Genomic DNA, 27,823 nt, shown 5'->3' with positions numbered 1-27,823 from the left:
GTCTAATAAACAGTTTTCTGGGCTGTGGCTTACTTCAATGACGCATCACTGTTTATTTGGTAATGGTCCCTTGCTGTTTCCATTGGAAAGCCCTATGTGTGACTGAGTGTTGTGTGTGAGGATCAGTTTTTGAGTAATGGTCACCTGTCATATCCTGCAGTGTGTGTGTGTGTGTGTGTGTGTGTGTGTGTGTGTGTGTGTGTTGATGTAACGCACCACTGGAGCAGTCGTCGTCACGCCAGCCTCCCTCACACTGGCAGCGCTCTGGAGCAACACATCTCCCATGGACACACTCCTTAGTACAGCGGGCTAGTGATGAAAAACACACACAAACACACTCTTTAGTAGACTAGAAGGTCGGTGGAGAGTATAAAGAACAGTATATATGTAAGTCATGCATGTCAACTTTCCAGAATGTAACCAACTCAGCAACCAAGCACAAAATAGGATGAATTCTAGAAATCAATGGCAAAATATGTCTATATTTAATTAATTGAAATGCTACTGATGAATCTTCTAAGTTAGCTTTGATATGGTAATAAAGAAAAGCTATGGCGTTAAACTTACGGACACATTTGTCTCTGCTCTCGTAGTAGCCAGGGCAACACTGGTACCTCAGGCGGTAGTCCATCTTCACCGCCTGTCTGTATGCTGTCTTATAGGTGATCCTGGCCAACACAAAGTCAAATAGAGAATACTTCCTGTTACCCCCTGACCTTATGGACAGAACCAGGAAGTAAACAGGAAGTGAGTCGGCAGACTGTGTTACCTGTGACGGGTGCATCTGTAGGAGGTGCGTGGCTCAGAGCAAGGTTCCTCTGTCACCTGGTCATAAGGGTGGGCGTACGACTCCTTCACTGAGGTTGTGAAGCTGCATGAAAGGACAAAATGTACTCAAGACATAATAATAGGCAAATGCAATACATTGACAGAACGGACCCATCATGGTCTAGAGTTGAGACAACCTGAAGTTCATATTTTGAGCCAAGTGCTACATATTCAATGATAAGTGCAACAACGAACAACAAGTTAGTTATAATGAAACCTGCTGCTACTTCTACTTATTTCTCACACACTAAACAGTATAAACAAAAAATGTGCTCTCTTCTATTCTGGTACAATGAAATGACTTACCTCTCCCATAGGCTACACACGTTGGGATCGCTTGGGTTCAGAGACCAGGACAGGCCAATCAGAACACTCAGAACCAGCAGGACGGTACAGGTCTGCAGTGACTGCATGGTCCTGAGGAGAGAAAGAGAGGAAAAAGGTTATGGAGGATATTTATAATGCCTATCTATGGGAGAAATAGCAGTGATAATAGGCTACAGATCGAAAGCATGAGGACCGACATTTGAGGAGAGGGTTATTAAGGATCAGGTTATTAGCAGGATAGGGGATAATCAAATACCTATCTTTTTTATTTTCTAATTATACAGCAAATCAAATCATACTGGCTTTGTTAAACTGATACTTGTCCGCTTTTAGCCCGCCATCTGAATTACAAAGATATCAAACACTTCACAATGTAAAGAATATGAACATTTCTCTGAAACCTTCCCGTAGTTTCACTCCAAGGGGAATCGAATGATATTCTCAGCACCTATAAAGCATGGTAAGTATTACCCCTTGTAAAAGAGTTCATTAAACACAAAGCAGAGGTAAGGCAGCGGGCCAGCATTGAGCCGTTTACCCAAACCCTCCCTGTCGCGCACCCTATTCTCCCCATATGGCATCTTAGAACAGAGGAATCTGAGCAGTGGTGTAGAGTATTTAAGTAAAAATACTTTAAGGTACTACTTAAGTCGTTTTTTGGGGTATCTGTACTTTACTATTTATATTTTTGACTACTTTTACTTTTACTTCACTACATTCCTAAAGAAAATGATGTACTTTTTACTCCATACATTTTCCCTGACACCCAAAAGAACTTACATTTTGAATGCTTAGCAGGACAGGAAAATTGTCCAATTCACACACTAATCCAGATCCCTGGTCATCCCTACTGCCTCTGATCTGGCGGACTCACTAAACACAAATGCTTCGTTTGTAAATTATGTCTGAGTGTTGGAGTGTGCCCCTGGCTATCCGAAAAAAATACAAAAAACATTGTGCCGTCTGGTTTTCTTAATATAAGGAATTTGAAATTATTTAGTATATTTTAGCAATTACATTTACATTTGATACTTAAGCATATTTAAAACCAAATACTTTTTGACTTTTACTCAAGTAGTATTTTACTGGGTGACTTTCACTTTTACTAGAGTCATTTTCTTTGAAGGTATCTTTACTTTTACTCAAGTATGACAATTGGGTACTTTTTCCACCACTGAATCTGAGAGAGTGAGAAAGAGCGAGTGAGCGAGCGAGCGAGAGAGAGAGAGACAGAAATGGATTGGGGAGAGGAATGCGACTTCAGCTACCATCCTAGCTATTATCAATCAGAGCTGGAGAGAAGACCACACTCTTCCGCCATGTCCCCTTCCACACTCACACCATCTGGATCCAATCAAAACGCAGACCCAGGGGAACGCCTAGTGATGGGGACCGGAGCAGGCTCTCAGGGAGCTGCAGGGAGGCCGGCACAGAGAAAGTGGTATTTTTCCCCCAAAACTCTCATGGACATTTTGGGAAGTTCAGGAACACTATAGCATGGGTCGACTGAAGGGCCATTCCCCTCATCGTGGGAAAGGGATGGTCTTTGGAGGATGGACTGATGTTGACATAGAATTGGTCAAGGCTATTTATTCCCTTCTGTTTTTGTAATAAGTCCCCCTGACAGAGTTAGTGTCCTATAGCTTCTCATGTCACCAACAAGCATGAAATAAAGAGCTTGGGGTATTCAACTATTTCTATGACTATTCCAAAGGAGATATTTAGCAGTTTTGTTCAGTCAAGCAAAGAGAGGAACAACAAGGCGTAGGCCTAGCCCTTCACAAGGTCTCTTCCTCCCCTCACAACGTAATGGTGTGGTTCTTCAACAATGCCATGCTAGGATCCCTTTTAGGGGCTTCAGCCAAAGCATTTTCATAATCAAAGTAACAAACAAACTGCAGCCACACCCCAGCAGTCACATTAAACCTACAGCTGTAGCTATGACTTGATTTGGCAAATGCTCCCTGTAACATAAATCATGTACATTCACTGATCTGCTGCTTTTGATATATCACCCCTCACAACCCTCCTGTCTTCTGTGTCAGGAGATAATATACATTCTAGCACACACTCTAACGCCTTAAAAAGCTGCACCACAAAAACAGAATCTTATAAGAACAGGCATATGGTTTTTATTAAGAGGAGCAATTGACTTTAGCAGCCACTTTATTGGACTGGGGTAAATATTTTTATTTACCTTTTTTCTTTTTAATTGAGCTTCATTAGACAAAGCCTTGAAACCGCATGGGAATTCTTAAGTGCTGAGAAAGAGAGTGTCGGTTTAATGAGTGCAGACGTGAAGAGAGACAGAGTTCTGACTGAAGTTAAGGTCAGCGGCAGTTCACATTACATGTTTGGGTTACCTTTAAATTGAACGGTAGGTCGGCAGACATAACTGGTAAGTAGGTAGCAGACCCCTGCTCTGAGAGGTAAAAGGGTTCAGGTCCTCCCCCCCAAAAAGTAGGCTTTTTTTTGCTACTCCACCCATACATGTGGGTTGATTATTGATTCCTGCCCAAGCCTTTCCTGCTGAGAGTACACTTCAGCTTATTAGCATTTTCCTCATCATCTTTTTTCCATCATCTTTTATAAAAATCTAGATTCTTCTTCGGTGTTGCTTCATGCAATCAACGTAAGATAAAAACATACACAGATGGCAAAATATATTTATTATGTTACACGTGATAAGTGTAGATGGGCACCAGATTTGGCTCTACATATCTATTAGCTGTGGTCCAGGGTGTAGTCTGGTCCAGGGTGTAGTCTGGTCCAGGGTGTAGTCTGGTACAGGGTGTAGTCTGGACCAGAGCTACATCTCTATGTGCCTTGAATGGTACAGAGGTGGTTCTGGACCTCTAATGCTGCAGCCTGCACTAGAACACTTTGTTTCAATGAGCAAAGCAGACCATCTCAATTGGACTTTCATGTGGCCCAATAAAACAATAGAGGATAGGAATACACAGTATAACGCGCACACACACACACACACACACACTTTCTAATACTTTCATTGACAGCTCATTTGTTTTTCATGTTCTTAAAACGTTCCATGCACAAAATGAGTCCCATACGTTGAAACGAGTACAGAGAGACTATTTATAGTATCTGAGTATATTCTCTAATTCAATGGACTCGTCTTGGCTCACAATGTCAAGCGCCCCAGAACTAAACAAGTGGCCCACGCGTGTGCAGATCGTACCAACTGGAGAATGTCCTAATGTTTAAAAAGGCCCCACAATGCTTTTTCCAGAACTGCACAGTGACTTAAATGAAAACAAGGCCTAAATGAAAACAGATGTACTCGTGTCACATGAATCTTGCAAAACTGAGACACTCTTATGTATGTTATTAACATTCAATTTCAGTCATGAGTCTTGCAAAAGCCTCAGAAATGAGACTAAGGAAAAATATCTGATTTGGTTTCAACACATATGACAACCAACTGTGCAGATTGCATTCACAGTTCATTTAATGACAGCTCTGGAGGCTACTCACACAAACTTACTGAAACTCCATGCTCATCTTTTATTATTATTATTATAATTATGACTATTATTATTATTATATCATCTTTACCATCATTTGAACCATCATTTGAACCATGCAATATGCATGCAATAGCATTAATTCACATTTACTGAGCATCCTAAATCGTCTTCTCTTCCAAGACAATCCAGTCCTGAGTGGGGTGGGGTCTTAATGGTCGCTATTGGATAACAAGCTCCTTAAATAAGAGTAGAGAGTTTGTTTTATACTGTCAGTAAATGGTGAAATCCTAGACACTGCACATGGCACTGTTTAAAATGTTGCTTGCCTTTTTCCCTCCCCTCTACTCCTCTCTCTCTTTGGGGTTGAAACGTTAATTGAGGTAGAAAATATGAGTCACTCTTTGGAACAGAGCGTCGCAAAGGAAAATACAATTGAGAGAAAAACACATTGGCTGTGGATTGGTGACAGAGCGAGAGAGAGAAAGAGAAAATAGAAAAGGAGAAGAGAGGGAGAGAGAGAGAGAGAGAAAGAAAGAGAGAGAAAGAAATAGAGAGAAAGAAAGAGAGAGAAAGAAAGAGAGAGAGGGAGGAAAGGAGGGAGAAGGAGAGAGGGATGCCAAGCATAACTCGATTTTCATGTAGAGGGGTGCAATATCTAAGACAGACTAAGAAACGAGGCTACACAATATGAAGTCTCAAGTTCACAGTCATTTCTCAAAGTTCCTCCTGGGAATCTCCTGGCATTGTAAAATGCTAGAATAATGTTACATGCTCAATAATATGAATACCATTTCATAATGCTTTCTTCTAAATGTCCAAATGTTCCAAGTTATTGAAGCCAAAGAGAGAAAAATAACACAGGAAAACAGTTTATTCACTTCAGTATTGCATTCTGCAAGTGTGCACTGCACAAAAAAGATGCGCTAAGCGTCAACACATTGTAATGAGGTCGATATCAATTCAACAGCCAACTCCTATATATGATTCTATGATACTTAGAATGTAATAAAAACCAATCAAAGGTCAATGTTACCAGCTGCACTGTTTTCATGATAGATTGTAGCTTCAGCTAAATCATATATGATTTTCCATGCATATCACTGGCGGCAGGTAGCTTAGTGGTTAAGAGTGTTGTGCCAGTAACCGAAAGGTCGCTGGTTCTAATCCCCAAGCTGACTAGGTGAAAAAATCTGTCGATGTGCCCTTGAGCAAGGCACTTAACCCTAATTGCTCCTGTAAGTCGCTCTGGATAAGAGCATCTGCTAAATGACTTAAATGTAACGTAACAACCAAAACTTGTCAACATGATATAATTGACTGAATGATTCTGATTGTCAATTCCCATGATTAGTGGTATCAAAAGCGCCTTTTTAGGAAAAATATAACAATTTCAAGCTCTAGACTTTGTGTCATCAATTTACATGTCAACAGTAAGAATAACAAATCCATAAATGTGCTCTCAAGCTGGCACTGACAGGCATTGCCAGTTGGAGTGAATAAGATGGAGAGCTTGATGTGTCACTCTAACCACAGCCTATAGTCCTGACTCTGCAGCATTATACCCCACCCCCTCTCCCCCCATTAAAACAACACAGTTACTGTAAACTGGATATAAAACCCATAATCCTTTGCATTTGGGATTTCTTCTTGGCGCGCATGAGAGATTCGGCTCCTTCGACCACAGCTAGGCTGGCACACACTCCCTAGTCGCTGTAATGCCACATGTTGGGTGGATGGGTGTGGGGGCAAAGGGAGTAGGCACCATCAACAACCGATTGGAAGAATGGGGACTTGATGGAACAACTACACACCACCCCACACCCAATATTTCAAATTCATACTTTCAGAAACATTCAGGTTTTTTGCAAATCAGAAATATACACTACCAGTCAAAAGTTTGGACACACCTACTCATTCCAGGGCTTGTCTTTATTTTTACAATGTTTTACATTGTAGAATAATAGTGAAGAAATCAAAACTATGAAATAACACATATGGAATCATGTAGTAACCAAAAAAGTGTTAAACAAATCTAAATCTATTTTATATTTGAGATTCTTCAAATAGCCACCCTTTGCCTTGATGACAGCTTTGTACACTCTTGGCAATCTCTCAACCAGCTTCATGAGGTAGTCACCTGGAATGCATTTCAATTAACAGTTGTGCCTTCTTAAAAGTTCATTTGTGGAATTTCTTTCCTTCTTAATGTGTTTGAGCCAATCAATTGTGTTGTGACAAGGTACGGGGGTACACAGAAGATAGCCCTATTCAGTAAAAGATCAAGTCCATATTATGGTAAGAACAGCTCAAATAAGCAAAGAGAAATTACAGTCCATCATTACTTTAAGACATGAAGGTCAGTCAATATGGAAAACCATAAAGCGCTATGATGAAACTGCTCTCATGAGGACCGCCACAGGAATGGAAGACTCAGAGTTACCTCTGCTGCAAAGGATAAGTTCATTAGAGTTACCAGCCTCAGAAATTGCAGCCCAAATAAATGCTTCACAGAGTTCAAGTCACAGACACATCTCAACATCAACTGTTGAGAGGGGACTGTGTGAATCAGGCCTTCATGGTCAAATCGCTGCAAAGAAACCACTACTAAAGGACACCAATAATAAGAAGAGACCTGCGTGTGCCAAGAAACGCGAGCAATGGACATTAGACCGGTGGAAATGTGTCCTTTGGTCTGGAGTCCAAATTTGAGATTTTTGGTTCCAACCGCCGTGTCTTTGTGAGACGCAGTGTAGGTGAACGGATGATCTCAGCATTTGTAGTTCCCACCGTAAAGCATGGAGGAGGAGGTGTTATGGTGTGGGGGTGCTTTGCTGGTGACACTGTCTGTGATTTATTTAGAATTCAAGGGACACTTAACCAGCATGGCTACCACAGCATTTTGCAGCGATACGCCATCCCATCTGGTATGGGTTTAGTTGAACTATCATTTGTTTTTCAATAGGACAATGACCCAACACACCTCCAGGCTGTGTAAGGGCTATTTGACCAAGAAGGAGAGTGATGGAGTGCTGCATCAGATGACCTGACCTCCACAATCCTCCGACCTCAACCCAATTGAGATGGTTTGGGATGAGTCGGGCGGCAGAGTGAAGGAAAAGCAGCCAACAAGTGCTCAAGGCAAATGGTGGCTATTTGAAGAATCTCAAATATAAAATATGTTTTGATTTGTTTAACACTTTTTTGGATACTACATGATTCCATATGTGTTATATGTTTTGATGTCTTCACTATTATTCTACATTGTAGAAAATAGTAAAAATAAAGAAAAACCCTTGAATGAGTAGGTGTGTCCAAACTTTTGACTGGTACTGTATGTGGCGCATAACTGTTGATTTGGTCAATTTCTCGCATTTATCCATTACATTTTTTATTGTTTCTTAAACATGACACATTTTGGGGGTGTTTACAGTGAGGCTTTGTACATTAAGGGTGGTACCGAACCACGAGTCTCATCCCCCACACACTGGAACATTCTGAGTGGAAAGTCTTCTATTGGCAGCTCATATGCTGTTGATGGTTGTCGTGGGATTTGCGTGACAAAGGGATGATATGGAGGGAAAGAGGAGGGGTTTGTCTTTTGGGGAGTTACTACTCGGAAGGCTGTATTTTGCTGAGTGAGCTTGGAGCTGCAGGGTGTGCTGTCCTCTGTAGGATTAATGCGAATGAACTATGAGTTCTTGAACTTTGATCTTTGACCTGAGAGAAAAACAGACACCTTTAACATTTGGGTGTCTGCTTCTTTTGTCTTCCTTTTATAGACAAGTTAAAATTGTTATTGTATCTCAGCAAATCTGTTTGATGCTTTCCTTTAGCTGAATGTTCTCGAAAAAGCAAAGACGTAATCATTTTGGATGCGATTCAACACAACACAGCCTCTACAATACAGTGACATATGCTTAATGGTGTCTGCCAATCTATGCTAGGGTTTGAGTCATAGAACATCTCTCTAATGCTTCCTTAAATCAGGGTAGTTGCTATGAAAAAACAAATAAAATGGTCCCTATGTCAACTGTATGTCATCCCTATGTCTAATGTCCTCAATCATAATGTTGTACTTCATGCTCTTTTCTTATTTTCTTCATGTTGTCTCTTTAACTCAACTTCTGTCTTGCTTTGGGACCAGAGTGTTGTGGGAACCTCTACTTAAGTGAAGTATTCTAGATGATGTGTATCGTCCTCGGCGGATCTTCTCATGACACTGCCAGACATAACAGTTAGCTTTTACACATACACAACAAGGCCAAGAGGTCACAAGCCTTTGAAATCTTTAGTGGACCATCAGAAAACAAAAACAACCCCAGCTGAACACTTTGATGACCAATGATTAACAACTGACAAAAGCACTTGTGTCTAAATCAGGGATGGGCAACTAGCGGACCGTTTTTTGTAGGCCCACATTTGCTGAATGTTCTTGAAAAAGCACAGAGGTCAACATTTTGGATACGATTCAACACAACAGCCTCTTCAATACAGTATGCTGTATGCTTAATGGTGTCTGCCAATCTATGCTTGGGTTTGAGTCCTGAATGAAAATGTACGCACTCACTAACTGTAAGTAGCTCTGGATAAGAGCGTCTGCTAAATGACTAAAATGTAAAATGTGAATGTAAATCACTTCTCTAACGCTTCGTTAAATCAGGGTAGTTGCTATGGAAAAATAAAATAGAACCTATGTCTGTATGTCAACTCTATGTTATCCCTATGTCAGTCTTCTTCTGCCTCACACACAGGGCCGGACTACCGCATTTGGGGCCCTGGGGCACCGACCTCCTGGGGAAATAAGCTAACTTACTGCATTTCAACACATTTTGCCATGGTGCAGTGAGAAAATGTTGCAGTTTTATAATGCTATTCTACACATTTTGTCATGAGGTTGAGAGAATATTTTGCCATTTTAAAGCAAATTTCCAGCAATTCTACACATTTTGCTCTCATATGCTATCTTGGGGAAATGAGGGACACGCACCCTGTTATTTTGTGTCAGGCAACGGGTCCAGGGCCTGTGTGTGAGCAAGGCTGGATTACCGAACGGGCATGCAGGGCACACATTTTGCTAACATATACTATCTGGGGGTCCCCCAAATACCAGATGATTGGGTCAGGAGGTCTACGTGATGGCCACACCTTTTCCTCTCCTCCTAGAGAGCAGCTCTAGCAGTCTGATAAACCAGAGTTGGGGTGTATGTGTTCAACCCTATCCCTGTGATGTTGGTCATGTGGTTCTAGTGTAGAAAGCTTATGTCATAGGCACTATCGATAGGGCGACACTGAACAGACTGAAATAGATAATGGAGGTAGGGTTGATAAGGGTACCATGGTAATGCTGTTGTTTTGGGCCTTATGAGGACATCAACATGAGCTCTACACATGGCCGAACAGTCAGCCATGGAATATGTGGCTTATGGTGTTGTTAAGCTAATACTTGAAGCTAGTTCATGCATGGTCATTCCGACCTAATATATCTATATGATAAGGTTGGTGTGAATGCCTGGACAATTGAAACATGTTGTGCTGAAACTCTGGAAACACATTCACTCTTGTTGTGTTGGGCGTTTGGCCAAGTTGAGGCCTCTCTCTCCAAGTTGAGTCCATCCCTGTGGCATTGCTCCACAGTGAGGGCTTGTGTGTTCTCGTGTGCAACCAGCTAGCCACACAGTGTAAACTGCCTCTAGGGCCAGCACACTCCAGACCATAACCACAGGCAGAGTGGCTGTGGTTTCATCGGTCAGGGAAAGTGTAGGGGTAGTCACAAACACAAACACTCCGGAGTACCCTAGCCAGAACAAAAACACATGCATGTACATGTACAGTACACACCAAAACACTCACCTCAGATTAAAAAGCACTGTTCAGGGTCTTAATAGTATTTTTTATGCAAGCTTAACTATATGAAATGGTGGAAAACCTAAAATGGAGGCCCTGGCTGAGGTTTTGGAGGGACATGACCACACAGAGCAGTAATTATATGTGCCGTAATGTACTGGGGATCATAATGTGTGCAGAGACACATTGGCTTCTTGTAAAAAAAATAAAATAAAGGCTTTCCACAAACCATAACCAGAAAACACAGGCTTGATTGTAAATGCACACAGCAAGAACACAGTCGAAAGACCACACCGTTGGCATTATCGTGAGACCATCGCTTAGAAGGCTCCAGTAACAGTTCAGGACTCTGGACATGTAATTACCATAGAATCAAGTGGTATTATTCTAGAGACCATATGTAATTACCATAGAATCAAGTGGTATTATTCTAGAGACCACATGCGTGTACAGTGAGCTTTCACAGTGAATGAACCTCCATGATGGAGACAAGCTGTTTAGTACAGTTTAGTTGGTATAAAAGAACAATCCACTAATGGTATAACCCCATTCATAACCGAATCCTTGGCTGTAGATTAATATTTACCATCATTATCCTCAAGAAATACTGTAACCTCTTTAAGGAATACCTGGGATAGGATAAAGTAATCCTTCTACCCCCCCTTACCACACCCCCAAAAAAAAAAAAAAAAATATTGTAAAGTGGTTATCCCACTGGCTATAAGGTGAATGCACCAATTTGTAAGTCGCTCTGGATAAGAGCGTCGGCTAAATGACGTAAATGAAAATGAATAAAATGTAACATCCTGACATACAGGTCTTGAATAACGAAATGATAAATTACTACATCATTTGAGAATTTCACAATTACACAATTTGTGTTATGACTTCTAGACATCCTGATAATCATGACCATTGAAAAATTCACAGGAGTGTTGATTGTTCTGGTGTTGCGGTATGAATCATCATCAGTAGCTTGTTTGTTCAGAACTACCCCTTCCTTTACTCTTCCTGCCATACCCTGTAGTGAAATCACCTCTCCTACTACAATATGGTGGTGACATTACAAAAGGAAGTTCCCTATAGTCTGAAGGTCTCTGTGAGTCACCCTGTGGTGCCCTGGACCCCACAATCCTATTGTTTTACTACCCCATGAATCACTTCACACATGATGCCATGATCATCATGCTTGTCCAAGTTATTGGATGAAAGTTAGAAAAAGGCCTTGGCGCCTGACAGTGAAGAGATATGACTCTGTAATTGTAACGATCCCGGCAGTCTGAGTCGGGTCCTGTCTGTGGACTAGTTTTTCTGTTCGTGATCTCCAGTTTCCCGAGGGTTCGGGAACGCTCCGGGGAGCTCTCTTGATTTCCGCACCTGCATCCCATCAGCAATCTGCACACCTGGTCCTGATCATCACCCTTCTTAGGCTCTGGCCTAACATCCATTCCCTGCCGGATCGTTAGCCATGAACAGTAGGTTTACCAGAGTATCAGTCTTAGAGCCTAGCGTTAGTTTTGTTGTTTTTGCACCTTGTTGGTTTGTTGCTTACTTACCCCCGTTTTGTTCCATCTGCAGTCACCCGTCCGGAACCTTCATCCAACCTCTGCCTGGTGGTCGGCGGCTGCCGACCCAGGATGGGATCAACCACTGCACCCCCAACAACTAATCAACGCCGCCCGCTCTGTTCCCTGGATTATTCAGCATCACTCTTGAATTTGTAATAAACACTCACCTTCGTTTCAACTTACCTTGTCCTGGTCTGCTTCTGGGTTCTGGCTTAGCAACTCGTGACAGTAATAAAGGATAAGTTCATTAGAGTTACCAGCCTCAGAAATTGCAGCCCAAATAAATGCTTCACAGAGTTCAAGTAACAGACACATCTCAACATCAACTGTTCAGAGGAGACTGCGTGAATCAGGCATTCATGGTTGAATTGCTGCAAAGAAACCACTCCTAAAGGACACCAATAACAAGAAGAGACTTGCTTGGGTCAAGAAACACGAGCAATGGACATTAGACCGGTGGAAATGTGTCCTTTGGTTCCAACCGCTGTGTCTTTGTGAGATGCAGAGTAGGTGAACGGATGATCTCCGCATTTGTAGTTCCCACCGTAAAGCATGGAGGAGGAGGTGTTATGGTGTGGGGGTGCTTTGCTGGTGACACTGTCAGTGATTTATTTAGAATTCAAGGCACACTTAACCAGCATGGCTACCACAGCATTCTACAGTGATACGCCATCCCATCTGGTTTGCGCTTAGTGGGACTATCATTTGTTTTTAAACAGGACAATGACCCAACACACCTCCAGGCTGTGTAAGGGCTATTTGACCAAGAAGGAGAGTGATGGAGTGCTGCATCAGATGACCTGGCCTCCACAATCACCCGACCTCAACCCAGTTGAGATGGTTTGGGATGAGTTGGACTGCAGCGTGAAGGAAAAGCAGCCAACAAGTGCTCAGCATATGTGGGAACTCCTTCAAGGCTGTTGGAAAAGCATTCCAGGTGAAGCTGGTTGAGAGAATGCCAAGAGTGTGCAAAGCTGTCATCAAGGCAAAGGGTGGCTACTTTGAAGAATATAAAATATATTTTGATATATTTGTTTAACACTTTTTTGGTTACTACATGATTCCATACACCGAGGGAAAAAAGTTTATAAATGTCACACATGTCAAAAATGTTATAAATTGATTTGCATTTTAATGAGGGAAATAAGTATTTGAACCCCTCTCAATCAGAAAGATTTCTGGCTCCCAGGTGTCTTTTATACAGGTAACGAGCTGAGATTAGGAGCACACTCTTAAAGGGAGTGCTCCTAATCTCAGTTTGTTACCTGTATAAAAGACCCCTGTCCACAGAAGCAATCAATCAATCAGATTCCAAACTCTCCACCATGGCCAAGTCCAAAGAGCTCTCCAAGGATGTCAGGGACAAGATTGTAGACCTACACTAGGCTGGATTGGGCTACAAGAACATCGCCAAGCAGCTTGGTGAGAAGGTGACAACAGTTGGTGTGATTATTCGCAAATGGAAGAAACACAAAAGAACTGTCAATCTCCCTCGGCCTGGGGCTCCATGCAAGATCTCACCTCGTGGAGATGCAATGATCATGAGAACGGTGAGGAATCAGCCCAGAACTACACGGGAGGATCTTGTCAATGATTTCAAGGCAGCTGGGACCATAGTCACCAAGAAAACAATTGGTAACACACTACGCCGCGAAGGACTGAAATCCTGCAGCGCCTGCAAGGTCTCCCTGCTCAAGAAAGCACATATACATGCCCGTCTGAAGTTAGCCAATGAACATCTGAATGATTCAGAGGAGAACTGGGTGAAAGTGTTGTGGTCAGATGAGACCAAAATCGAGCTCTTTGGCATCAACTCAACTCGCCGTGTTTGGAGGAGGAGGAATGCTGCCTATGACCCCAAGAACACCATCCCCACATCAAACATGGAGGTGGAAACATTATGCTTTGGGGGTGATTTCTGCTAAGGGGACAGGACAACTTCACCGCATCAAAGGGACAATGGACGGGGCCATGTACCGTCAAATCTTGGGTGAGAACCTCCTTCCCTCAGCCAGGGCATTGAAAATGGGTCGTGGATGGGTATTCCAGCATGACAATGACCCAAAACACACGGCCAAAGCAACAAAGGAGTGGCTCAAGAAGAAGCACATTAAGGTCCTGGAGTGGCCTAGCCAGTGTCCAGTCCTTAATCCCATAGAAAAGCTGTGGAGGGAGCTGAAGGTTCGAGTTGCCAAACGTCAACCTCGAAACCTTAATGACTAAAGAAGATCCTAAAAAAGATCTGCAAAGAGGAGTGGGACAAAATCCCTCCTGAGATGTGTGCAAACCTGGTGGCCAACTACAAGAAACGTCTGATCTATGTGATTGCCAACAAGGGTTTTGCCACCAAGTACTAAGTCATGTTTTGCAGAGGGGTCAAATATGTATTTCCCTCATTAAAATGCAAATCAATTTATAAAATTTTTGACATGCGTTTTTCTGGATTTTTTTTGTTATTATTCTGTCTCTCACTGTTCAAATAAACCTACCATTAAAAATTATAGACTCATCATTTCTTTGTCAGTGGGCAAACGTACAAAATCAGCAGGGGATCAAATACTTTTTTAGTTATTTCATAGTTTGATGTCTACACTATTAGTCTACAATGTAGAAAATAGTCAAAATAAAGAAAAACCCTTGAATGAGTAGGTGTGTCCAAACTTTTGACTTGTAGTGTACTTACATAAACGCGCTGGATGGACAGCCAGTGATGACAATAACATAGCTACTATGACCACCACCAATTTGAGCTTGACACTGCAGATTGCAGTCTTTCATTATTCTTCGAAATATCCTCTACCACTCTGATGTGTCCCACATCATATCTACAGTGGGGAGAACAAGTATTTGATACACTGCCGATTTTGCAGGTTTTACTACTTACAAACATGTAGAGGTCTGTAATTTTTATCATAGGTACACTTCAACTGTGAGAGACGGAATCTAAAACAAAAATCCAGAAAATCACATTGTATGATTTTTAAGTAATTAATTTGCATTTTATTGCATGACATAAGTATTTGATACATCAGAAAAGCAGAACTTAATATTTGGTACAGAAACCTTTGTTTGCAATTACAGAGATCATACGTTTCCTGTAGGTCTTGACCAGGTTTGCACACACTGCAGCAGGGATTTTGGCCCACTCCTCCATATAGACCTTCTCCAGATCCTTCAGGTTTCGGGGCTGTCACTGGGCAATACGGACTTTCAGCTCCCTCCAAAGATTTTCTATTGGGTTCAGGTCTGTAGACTGGCTAGGCCACTCCAGGACCTTGAGATGCTTCTTACGGAGCCACTCCTTAGTTGCCCTGGCTGTGTGTTTCGGGTCGTTGTCATGCTGGAAGACCCAGCCACGACCCATCTTCAATGCTCTTACTGAGGGAAGGAGGTTGTTGGCCAAGATCTCGTGATACATGGCCCCATCCATCCTCCCCTCAATACGGTGCAGTCGTCCTGTCCCCTTTGCAGAAAAGCATCCCCAAAGAATGATGTTTCCACCTCCATGATTCACGGTTGGGATGGTGTTCTTGGGGTTGTACTCATCCTTCTTTTTCCTCCAAACACAGCAAGTGGAGTTTAGACCAAAAAGCAATATTTTTGTCTCATCAGACCACATGACCTTCTCCCATTCCTCCTCTGGATCATCCAGATGGCCATTGGCAAACTTCAGATGGGCCTGGACATGCGCTGGCTTGAGCAGGGGGACCTTGCGTGCGCTGCAGGATTTTAATCCATGACGGCGTAGTGTGTTACTAATGGTTTTCTTTGAGACTGTGGTCCCAGCTCTCTTCAGGTCATTGACCAGGTCCTGCTGTGTAGTTCTGGGCTGATCCCTCACCTTCCTCATGATCATTGATGCCCCACGAGGTGAGATCTTGCATGGAGCCCCAGACCGAGGGTGATTGACCGTCATCTTGAACTTCTTCCATTTTCTAATAATTGCACCAACAGTTGTTGCCTTCTCACCAAGCTGCTTGCTTATTGTCCTGTAGCCCATCCCAGTCTTGTGCAGGTCTACAATTTTATCCCTGATGTCCTTACACAGCTCTCTGGTCTTGGCCATTGTGGAGAGGTTGGAGTCTGTTTGATTGAGTGTGTGGACAGGTGTCTTTTATACAGGTAACAAGTTCAAACAGGTGCAGTTAATACAGGTAATGAGTGAAGAACAGGAGGGCTTCTTAAAGACAAACTAACAGGTCTGTGAGAGCCGGAATTCTTACTGGTTGGTAGGTGATCAAATACTTATGTCATGCAATAAAATGCAAATTAATTACTTAAAAATCATACAATGTGATTTTCTGGATTTTTGTTTTAGATTCTGTCTCTCACAGTTGAAGTGTACCTATGATAAAAATTACAGACCTCTACATGCTTTGTAAGTAGGAAAATCTGCAAAATCGGCAGTGTATCAAATACTTGTTCTCCCCACTGTATTTTTCCAACATTTCCACCACAACGTCAATCTAATTTCCTCAATCATAATTTTGTTCTCCATGCTCTTTACCTTCATGCTGTCACTTTCACTCAACTTCTCTGTCCTTTTTAGCGGCCCAAAGTATTGTGGGAACCTCTTGAGTGAAGTATTCTTTATGACACTGCCAGACATAACACTCAGCTTTTCATCCATGTTTGTTTTCTTCTGGGTTCTTCCAACATACACAACAAGGCCATGAGGTCACAAGCCTTTGAAATCATCCAAGTCTAGAAAAGCCATGCCTGTTTTATGACCACACTGTAGTCTGAAACTCCACGTGCACTGTGCACATCTCGATTTACTACACTGGCGATGGCTAATTCAAAAACACTCTTTGCCTCTCGTACTTCCTCAATTTTGCGGTCTGTCAATCAATACCCAATTAATCATTGGCCGTAGAGCAGCACTAGTTCAGTATTCCAATAATGTCTTGTTCTGTATTTTCTCACTAAGGGAAACAGCCCAGCAGAATGTACTCTAACAAAAGGAAATGCTGAACTGATATGGAGTGTAAAAAATTGCCTGGTCATCAAAAAACCTTCCATCACACATCCACATAAACACAGATGTGCACACACAGAGACCTACAGTGACTTCATGGAGGCCTCACATGCCCTCCCCCACAACGTGTGTGTGCACGCACACTTTCCATCCCCAGCCATTATCCCCTTTCCCTTGGCTGAATCCCATGCAGATTGTGTTCTACTGTAGTCCCAGATGTTAGCTGCAGTCCCCTCTCCAGCGGCAGGGTGTGGTAGCAAACCCCCTCTGCATTGGCTAACACTAAGGCTAACAGAACCATGGTCTCAACAGGACCCACAGCGGCCCTGATAGTTTACAGTAACACAGATTTGGATGTTACAGTATACCTTAGTTTAACTATTTCTCCAATACAAGTATGGTAATTCCTAATATATAGGTTTTGGTGCAATGCAGAACTTTAGAAAAACTAAAGACACCCCAAGGAATCAACAAAGATTTTCCACATTTAGTGTAACATGTACATTCATACACTGATCCTTCGGTATCCCATGGTTGAGTATCTGACTCAGTGTCCTCTTCAATAACACATGGTTCAAGCACCACACATTTCATACCATGGGCAATAGCTTTAAAGGCCCAATGAAGCCCTTTTTATATCAATATCAAATAATTTCTTGGTAACAATTAAGTACCTAACTGTAATAGATTTCCATTCAAATGAGCAAAAATGGCGTTTTAGCAAAAAACGATTTCTCAAGCAAAAAAGTTCCTAGGACTGTCTGGGAATGGTCTGTGGGAAGGAGACAACTGAAAACTAGCTGTTATTGGCAGAGAGGTTTGGAACTCTCTTTGTTATTCGTCTATTAACCAATTTAACCCATGTCACCATGGAAAGCCGAAACTCCCTCCCATGCAAACCTGCTGATTAGAAGGTCCTGTGTATATTGTATTTTCAACCAGCAACTATCAGGAAATAACACTGATCACATTTGTTCATACTTTTACAGTATTAGTTTCATCAGCTGTTGTACAATATGATACAAAATCCAGGAAAAACTGAATTTTGACTGCACTGGGCCTTTAATGTTTGTTTTTTACATTTTAGTCATTTTAGCAGACTCTCTTATCCAGAGCGACTTACAGTTAGTGAGTGCATACATTTTCATACTGGCCCCCCATGGGAAACGAACCCACAACCCTGGCGTCGCAAGTGCCATGCTCTACCAACTGAGCTACAGGGGACTTTTACTTCACAGTTTGATAAAACTGAGAGCAATTTATGACAACAGACTACGACCATGCAGCATCTGCTTTCGATTAAGATAACACTTCTAATGTAACTGGCTGGCAAGTTTATTTGCAGTCAGTGAGATAGGCTTGAGTTGGAACCCATTTGGGTAGCTTTACATTTTAGTCATTTAGCAGACGCTCTTATCCAGAGCGACTTACAGTTAGTGAGTGCATACATATATTTTTTATTTTTTTTATACTGGCCCCCCGTGGGAATCGAACACACAACCCTGGCGTTGCAAACACCATGCTCTACCAACAGGAGCTACATCCCTGCCGGCCATTCCCTCATCCAGGCTCTGTCGTAGCCGGCCGCGACCGGGAGACCCATGGGGCGGCGCACAATCGGCCCAGCGTCGTCCAGGGTAGGGGAGAGAATGGCCGGCAGGGATGTAGCTCAGTTGATAGGTAGCGGCAGGTAGCTTAGTGGTTAAGAGCGTTGTGCCAGTAACCGAAAGTTCGCTGGTTCTAATCCCCGAGCCGACTAGGTGAAAAATCTGTCGATGTGTCCTTGAGCAAGGCACTTAACCCTAATTGCTAATGTAAGTCGCTCTGGATAAGAGCGTCTGCTAAATGACTAAAAATGTTTTTAAAAAAATGTAGAGCATGGCGTTTGCAACGCCAGGGTTGTGGGTTCAATTCCCACGGGGGGCCAGTATATAAAAAAAAAAAAATGTATGCACTCACTAACTGTAAGTCGCTCTGGATAAGAGCGTCTGCTAAATGACGTAAATGTACGACACTGGGACAATTGTGCACCGCCCCATGGGTCTCCCTGTCGCGGCCGGCTATGACAGAGCCTGGATTCGAACCAGGATGGCACAGCCTTAGACCACTGCGCCACTCGGGAGACCTGTTGTTATATCTTTTCTCTGCTGTTGTTGTTCTTCTTTAAATTTACAGGATGAGTTCTGGGCATCATTTCCTGTTTGGGGAGTAATAATGGTCCCAACTGGGCTTTTATTTACCTCATGTAGCCCCTAAATGTAAAAAGGCTGCAGGGTATGGGGTTAGGTCATTATGCACAATGCATGAAGAGACACAGAGCTAAACACGTGTAGGCAGATGTGCGTCTGGAGACTCGTCCCTCTGTCTGCATATGTTTGAATGACTGAACATCAGAAAGGTACTGTGACATGCTAGCAAATAGAACTCAATGGGACAGTAACCAGGGGTAGAACTCAGAGGGAGATGCGTATCATAAGGAATTTGTCTCTTTCTTTCTCTATCTCTACTACCTCTCTGTTTTTCCAGGAAGTCCAGTCTGGGCCAGTAAATTCCTCTCAGTTAAACCCCATTGATTTACTGGCCTGCCTCTGGCCTTCGGTGCGCTGCCTTTGGAGGGCGAGGAGGAAATCTGCTCCTTATTAATGCGATCCTTTTATCGCAGCTTTTTCTTCACAGAACCAAAAGATCTCCCTCTCCAGATGGGCCTTTTCACTTTAGAACTTGAGCCACGTGTGCTACCCTGAAGGTGAACTCTTAAAAATGTTCCTATGCTTTGTCGTTGCGACTATGCTTTTCTCAGCAGTGGTGCTGTAACCTATTTTGAGACCTATAGGTGGCGGAATGACTTTTTCCACTTTGGCTCCAAAACAGAAAACCGATAAATTCAGCAAAAAGCAAGAGGAAAATACAGCCATGTGGGGGTTATGCATGCCAAATGTAATCATTTGGTGAAATGTGTTGTGTCACACCTGCAGGTCTGCTCGACACAACAGGAAGCCCGGAGGCAACTGGAGACAAGGGCCAGATGCACCCCACCGCCACCACACAGGACGTCCTGGGCAAATAACACGGTGGGCAAGCGAGGAAGGAGAGGGGCCAGGAGCATCCCTTCCTCTTTGAGTATGATCTCCCCAATCAAGGAAATGGCAAACGAATGTAACATTTTCTTTTTCTGTGTGCAAAGTGGGAACTAATCAGTAGAGATCTGAACTGATGTCAAAAAATAAGTGAAGTGGAAATTCAGCATGCTCTAATGGTAGCCTAACAACTAATAACTATAAATTGCTTTAGCTGTGAGTAGGTACTAAGTAATTTCCTTGTAGTTAACACACTGTAAAAGTAAGTGTTACTGCTGCTTCTACTCCAAAAGCATCCTTTAAACGGGGTCATCTTTATCATATAGGTCCTTCTACCATTTAAACAAGATGGCTCAATATTGACTCTACTAACTCATGAGCTCACCTCTTATAAAACACAGGGGACAAGCTGTCTCTTGACCCAAATAGTTTGTTTGTTCTGCTCCGTTTCTCTGACATGGTGCAAAAAGAAAACTAAGTTAAAACATCCCAGTCTCCCAAACCCCCACAACTCCACATTCTCCTAGCTCTTCCCCTCGCTCATCACGGTGGAGCACAGGGAGACAGAACTAGGACAAACAATAGGAAATGGATAGGAAACGTCTTGCCTATAAACTCAGGTCTGGATCCCAACATTCCCTTCCTCTGACAAGTAAACACAACTGAGGAGGGATTCTAGCGGGTAAAAGAAAAACTCTACCAACACCATCATACCCATACTGGCATTGCTGTACCCAGATTTTCCAAGAGCAAATCCATTTGGATTCTAACATAGACTGGTATATTGTTTTGAATAATGGTGATGTTGACGAGGGATACTCTCATTCTGCTTTTCCTCATGCTCTTTGACTAACTCTCCCTTTTATTACCTGACCTGAATGATAGAAATGCTTGTGAGGCGGGGATCTCATAAAATGCATGATGGAGGGCCATGGAGTCACTGCTCCACACAGCTGGTGGATGACTGGATTGGCTCTCTGTCAGGAACTGGGAAAAACATCAAGTGGGGCTCTACCAATACATGTCAATGGAGTGCTAAGCATGACATAACAGTTATAATAATAATAATAATCTGCCAGTCATTTATTTTCACATGCAGAATTCACATTATATGGTAAATATGACATCTTATCCAACAGTTGAGAAAATAAATGGCCCTTGCTTCATTTCCATAAATGACCTCACACCAGCTGCTGAACGCAATGAAGAGTGGAAAAAACACAACCATTTCATCAAGACGGCCTCCTAAAGCAATTGGACGTTAAAGGGGCTACATTTCCTCCCTCTACAGCTCAGGTTTCTGTTTATTATAGCCTTCCTCTATAGACACTGCATGAAACGAGAGGCACCAGAACAGGCCCCAAATCTTAATAACACGTCTCCACCACCCCTCCACAATACCACCCTCCCTACCCAACATCACCCACCCACCCACCCACCCAACCAACCAACCAACAACACAAGCAGCTCCAAAGACACTCACCACAGTACAACTACTCTGTGGTCACTCCATTAACCCCTTCTAGTCCCCTCCCCCTCGAACCTCTATCCAAACCAACTGTACTTTATGAAGGTTTATTTGAGCTAGTGCCTATAGTAACTGTCTATGTTCAACAGCAAAACTGGTCCAAAACCATGTCTTGCATGGCTGCAGTCGTATCTGCTCCAAATTATCTGCACGGCTGCGGAGCATATGGGGTTGAGAGACTGATACAAGCATGTGGTAGGAATATTACATCTCTGTCACCTTCTTTTGAACGTGCCATTGCTCTTTTACTGTTTTCCATTACGATGATTTATCTGCACAAAAGACTGAAAAGACGAGATTGACCAATCATCAATTCAAGTCAAGTATTAATTTTAATATTGACAATCACTTTGGCTGGGAAAAAATACACAAAATCCCTGGGAGGTTTACAGTTTTTCTCAATTGCTAAAACACTAAACCCTATTGTCTGAACCAAATGCTCAGTTGCCTGAACCCACTGATTGAATCAATCACTCTTTTGGCAAAACCATAAGCACTTTTCACCTGTTTAGACATAACTTGCCATCACATTTTCATTGTGATGCACCCGTGCTGCATAATGGTGAGCACAGGTGACAAAAGTCAAACACAATTAGAGCACAGGTGTCACCACTTGAACACAACAACTCAAAATTGATCACACTTGTGGCTAATGATGTGAGGGAACATATACAGTAAGCCAGTTCAGAGAGCACTGGTTTGTGAGGCCCTACAATGGATAGAAATCTGAGAGGAAGAGTTCGTGTGAGAGGAGGTCGAGGTGGTCGAGGTGGTCAGCGAAGACAAAGAACAGTAATATCTGATGAAATCAGAGCTACTGTGATTGACCATGTTCTTGTCCATGGTATGAGCATGAGGGAGGCTGGACAAAGGGTACAACCAAACATCAGTAGATTCACTGTGTCCACCATAATCCGAAGATTTAGAGAAGAGAACAGGTAATTACCTTTTTTTGACATTATAGTACAGTATGTAAATGTTGACAGCAATTACTGTATGACATACTATATACTGTACCACAGTATACTGTAAGTAAATATATGTTTCAGTACATCACTGTACCAATGTACTGTAGTATTGTAATGGATGGTTGGTCTAACTGTTTGTAGGCCTAGTATTCCATGTATATTTTTTGTAACTCCATGTTCTCTTTTTGTAGAATTGAAAGACTGCCACATGGGGGTGGGAGGACAGGTATGTTCTCCCCACACCAAGAGACCCTAATTGTTGATATGGTCCGTGAGAACAATGCCATTAAACTGAGCGAAATTCAGCAGAAGATCATTGAGGACCATTTACATTTTGAGGGTATCAACAGTGTCAGCCTCTCTACTGTTGATCGTGTCCTCAAGCGCAACAGACTGCGCATGAAACAGCTATACAGAGTGCCCTTTGATCGCAACTCAGACAGAGTCAAAGAGCAAAGATTCCAGTATGTACAGGTTGGCATATATCGAGACACATTCAATGTTGATTACTCTAAGTAGTGATTTACTGTAGTGGCCTAAATCACTTTTTCCGTATCACTTACAAAACTATATCTATTTCTACAGAGGGTTTTTCAACTGGATGCAATGGAAAGACCCCCATCAATACATCTACATGGATGAAGCTGGGTTTAATCTCACCAAAAGGAGAAGGAGAGGCCGTAATGTGATTGGCCATCGGGCCATTGTTGGTGTTCCTGGGCAGCGTGGTGGCAATGTCACATTATGTGCTGCCATCAGCAATCATGGGGTTGTCCACCATCATGCCAACCTGGGGCCCTACAACACTCACCAGCTCCTCATTTTCCTCAATCACATGCGAGATGCTTTGTTAGGGCAGCAGGATGAGCATCCCATCTATGTTGTTGTTTGGGACAATGTGAGTTTTCACAGAGCCCTCCAGGTTAGAGAGTGGTACAATATGAACCAAGGTTTTATCAATCTTTGCCTTCCACCGTACTCCCCTTTCCTAAACCCCATTGAGGAATTCTTCTCCTCATGGCGGTGGAAGGTATATGAACGCCAACCTTACACCAGGGTAAATCTCCTGCAAGCCATGGGACTTGCCTGTGGTGACATAGGTGTGGAGGCATGCCAAGCCTGGATACGGCATGCCAGGGTTTTTTTCCCCCGTTGCCTGGCCAGACAAAATGTGGCCTGTGATGTGGATGAAGTCCTGTGGCCTGACCCAGTACGGAGACATGATGCTGTGGCTGAGTAATGCACTTATTTGTATATTTTTGTACTTTATTTTTACATGGGCTTACTGTACACAAGTGGCAAACGCATAAGATTTCTGTTTGTTTTTACAAGTGCTACATGTAAATGCACAAGATTTCTGTTTTGTCTTTTTGTACAAGTGCTAAATGCACAGGTTTTTTTTGTTTTGCAACATGCATTTAGCCTACAGTGAACAATAAACATTTATTTCTCCAGCTTCATGTCCTGAGCATTGTGTTTTCTATTTTTCTACGTAGTGTTTAGTGACTGTTCAGTAGTGTTTTTTATTTTGATTGACTCGGGGCATGATTTGACAACAGTTCAGTTTTGAGCACAGATTGAACTGTTTTGAGGTGAAAGTTTGGTTTTGCAAGAAGAGTCTGAGGTTTTGTGAATGTAGCTTGAAAATTGGGTTTTGTGTTCACAGTTAAGAGAAAAGGAGAGCAGCTTTCAAGAAATGTGTCTTAGCAATCGAGAAAAACTGTATGAATCAATTGGGAGATTGCTGTGTAGATTTGACAACATTAAATTTGCCAGACTACGATGTCAGGCTCGATCCTAGGCCCCACGCTCTTCTCAATTTACATCAACAATACAGCTCAGGCAGTAGGAAGCGCTCTCATCCATTTATATGCAGATGATACAGTCTTATACTCAGCTGGCCTCTCCCCGGATTTTGTGTTAAATGCGCTACAACAAAGGTTTCTTAGTGTCCAGCAAGCTTTCTCTGCCCTTAACCTTGCTCTGAACACCTCCAAAACAAAGATCATGTGGTTTGGTAAGAAGAATGCCCCTCTCCTCTGTGATTATTACCTCTGAGGGTTTAGAGCTTGAGGTAGTCACCTCATACAAGTACTTGGGAGTATGGCTAGACAGTACACTGTCCTTCTCTCAGCACATATCAAAGCTGCAGGCTAAGGTTAAATCTAGACTTGGTTTCCTCTATCGTAATCGCTCCTCTTTCACCCCAGCTGCCAAACTAACCCTGATTCAGATGACCATCCTACCCCATGCTAGATTACGGAGACGTAATTTATAGATCGTCAGGTAAGGGTGCTCTCGAGCGGTTAGATGTTCTTTACCATTCGGCCATCAGATTTACCACCAATGCTCCTTATAGGACACATCACTGCACTTTTTACTCTTCTGTAAACTGGTCATCTCTGTATACCCATCGCAAGACCCACTTGTTGATGCTTATTTACAAAACCCTCTTAGGCTTCACTCCCCCTATCTGAGATACCTACTGCAGCCCTCATCCTCCACATACAACACCTGTTCTGCCAGTCACATTCTGTTAAAGGTCCCCAAAGCACACACATCCCTGGGTCGCTCCTCTTTTTGTTGTCTCTACCTTCTTGACCTTTGTGCTGTTGTCTGTGCCCAATAATGTTTGTACCATGTCTTGTGCTGCTACCATGTTGTGCTGCTGCCATGTTGTGTTGCTACCATGTTGTTTTTATGTTGGGTTGCTACGTTGCTGTGTTGTCGTGTGTTGCTGCCATGCTATGTTGTTGTCTTAGGTCTCTCTTTATGTAGTGTTGTGTTGTCTCTCTTGTCGTGATGTGTGTTTGGTCCTATATTTATATATTTTTTAAATAATCCCAGCCCCCGTCCCCGCAGGAGGCCTTTTGCCTTTTGGTAGGCCATCATTGTAAATAAGAATTTGTTCTTAAATGACTTGCCTAGTTAAATAAAGGTTAAAAAAATAATTTAAAAAACTCATAAGAACCTCTCAGACCCTCTGTACAGTTTAACCATGAATCCACCTTCTATATGGGGGGATACGATATGGGGGGCTCCCGAGTGGTGCAGCGGTCTAAGGCACTGCATCTCTGTGGGTGTCACGCCCTGACCTATAGAACTCTAGTTTGTTGAGTCAGGGTGTGGAAATCTATGTTAGATATTCTATGTTTACATTCTAGTTTTCTATTTCTATGTCTGGCCGGGTATGATTCCCAATCAGAGGCAGCTGTCGCTTGTTGTCTCTGATTGGGGATCATACTTAGGTAGCCTATTGCCTACTGTGTATTGTGGGATCTTGTTCCTGTTAGGCTGGTATGTGTATAGCCCTTTGGACTTCACGTTACGTTGTTTCTTGTTTTGTTGAATGTGGGAGAGATGCAGTGCCTTAGTCCCATAGGGCGGCGCACAATTTGCCCAGCGTCGTCCGGGTTTGGCCGGTGTAGGCCGTCATTGTAAATAAGAATTTGTTCTTAACTGACTTGCCTAGTTAAATAAAGGTAAAATAAAAATATATATATAAACAATGTTTTGAGTCCATAAAGTGACATGCTTGGATAAAAAACAAGCAAGGATGCACAACTATGATCTCAACTCATTAACAACACACAAATGGTGTGTGGCCTGGTATAAACCTTTCATGAGACCCAGTGTACTATCTGGCGTTACAATAAACCTTTATAAACAGAGGTTTTCTGCCATTTGGAAGATTAACTTAACGTGAAGCAAATATACTGTAACTACATTTACCTCATCTGTACTCATTCTATTTCTACTTTGGCTCTGGTGTGTCTGGCCAGTGTCATCCCAAACCAAAACATATCCGATGGCTCACCAGACCTCCATACTTCACTTCTTCGATGGAGAAACAGATGGTCATATAAGGCCAGTCAGAAGAGTGCAATGGATCATCTCCAGCTGTTTGATTTAAGAGACAAATCTGTAGTTAGACCACAGACAGAAAAGAGATCACCAAATCTACATACAGTACTCACTGATGGCAGTAACAGTCTGTAGACGAACAGACACATATCCAAGAGGTGTTCTGTTGATATGCAGAGCAGTATGTATGGACCTCAGACAGAAAGATCCACACGGAATCTCGATTTACCCACTGGCCACACACTGGCTGAATTAATTATTTCCACGTAATTTCAATGCCCTATCCCATCTGGACAAGAGGAATACCTATGTAAGAATGCTGTTCATTGACTATAGCTCAGCATTCAACACCATAGCACCCTCCAAGCTCATCATTAAGCTTGAAGCCCTGGGTCTCAACCCCTGTGCAATTGGGTCCTGGACTTCCTGACGGGCCGCCCCCAGGTGGTGAAGTTAGGAAACAACATCTCCACTTCACTGATCCTCAACACTGGGGCCCCACAAGGGTGCGTGCTCAGCCACCTCCTGTACTCCCTATTCACCCATGACTGCGTAGCCATGCACGCCTCCAACTCAATCATCAAGTTTGCAGACGACACAACAGTAGTAGGCTTGATTACCAACAACGATGAGACAGCCTACAGGGAGGAGGTGAGGGCTCTCGGAGTGTGGTGTCAGGAAAATAACCACTCACTCAACGTCAACAAAACAAAGGAGATGATCGTGGACTTCAGGAAACAGCAGAGGGAGTACCCCCCTATCCACATCGAGGGGACAGCAGTGGAGAAGGTGGAAAGTTTTAAGTTCCTCAGCGTACATACAGTGGGGAAAAAAAGTATTTAGTCAGCCACCAATTGTGCAAGTTCTCCCACTTAAAAAGATGAGAGAGGCCTGTAATTTTCATCATAGGTACACGTCAACTATGACAGACAAAATGAGAAAAACCATTTCAGTTTGTCAGTGATACAGTGGGGAAAAAAAGTATTTAGTCAGCCACCAATTGTGCAAGTTCTCCCACTTAAAAAGATGAGAGAGGCCTGTAATTTTCATCATAGGTACACGTCAACTATGACAGACAAATTGAGAAGAAAAAAATCCAGAAAATCACATTGTAGGATTTTTAATGAATTTATTTGCAAATTATGGTGGAAAATAAGTATTTGGTCACCTACAAACAAGCAAGATTTCTGGCTCTCACAGACCTGTAACTTCTTCTTTAAGAGGCTCCTCTGTCCTCCACTCGTTACCTGTATTAATGGCACCTGTTTGAACTTGTTATCAGTATAAAAGACACCTGTCCACAACCTCAAACAGTCACACTCCAAACTCCACTATGGCCAAGACCAAAGAGCT

The 27,823-nt window shown here is 42.7% G+C and overlaps 1 protein-coding gene across 2 annotated transcripts in view; it reads right to left on the bottom strand.

Annotated features, from left to right (window-relative positions):
• LOC121543866 (platelet endothelial aggregation receptor 1) overlaps window positions 1-27,823 on the bottom strand; it is a 55,714-nt gene that overhangs the window by 13,056 nt on the left and 14,835 nt on the right. For both annotated transcript variants that reach the window (XM_045217260.1, XM_045217261.1), the window contains exons 2-5: window positions 1,135-1,245; window positions 770-871; window positions 568-668; window positions 217-309 (exon numbers count right to left, since the gene is read on the bottom strand). In XM_045217260.1, the coding sequence (XP_045073195.1) occupies window positions 217-309; window positions 568-668; window positions 770-871; window positions 1,135-1,241 (403 nt within the window). In that variant the 5' untranslated portion in view covers window positions 1,242-1,245. The remainder of the gene's footprint in view (window positions 1-216; window positions 310-567; window positions 669-769; window positions 872-1,134; window positions 1,246-27,823) is intronic.

The sequence above is a fragment of the Coregonus clupeaformis genome, unplaced genomic scaffold (assembly GCF_020615455.1).
Source record: "Coregonus clupeaformis isolate EN_2021a unplaced genomic scaffold, ASM2061545v1 scaf0985, whole genome shotgun sequence".
Lineage (NCBI taxonomy): Eukaryota > Metazoa > Chordata > Actinopteri > Salmoniformes > Salmonidae > Coregonus > Coregonus clupeaformis.
Note: the sequence above shows the minus strand (reverse complement) of the source record. Positions and strands in the feature narration are given on the sequence as shown.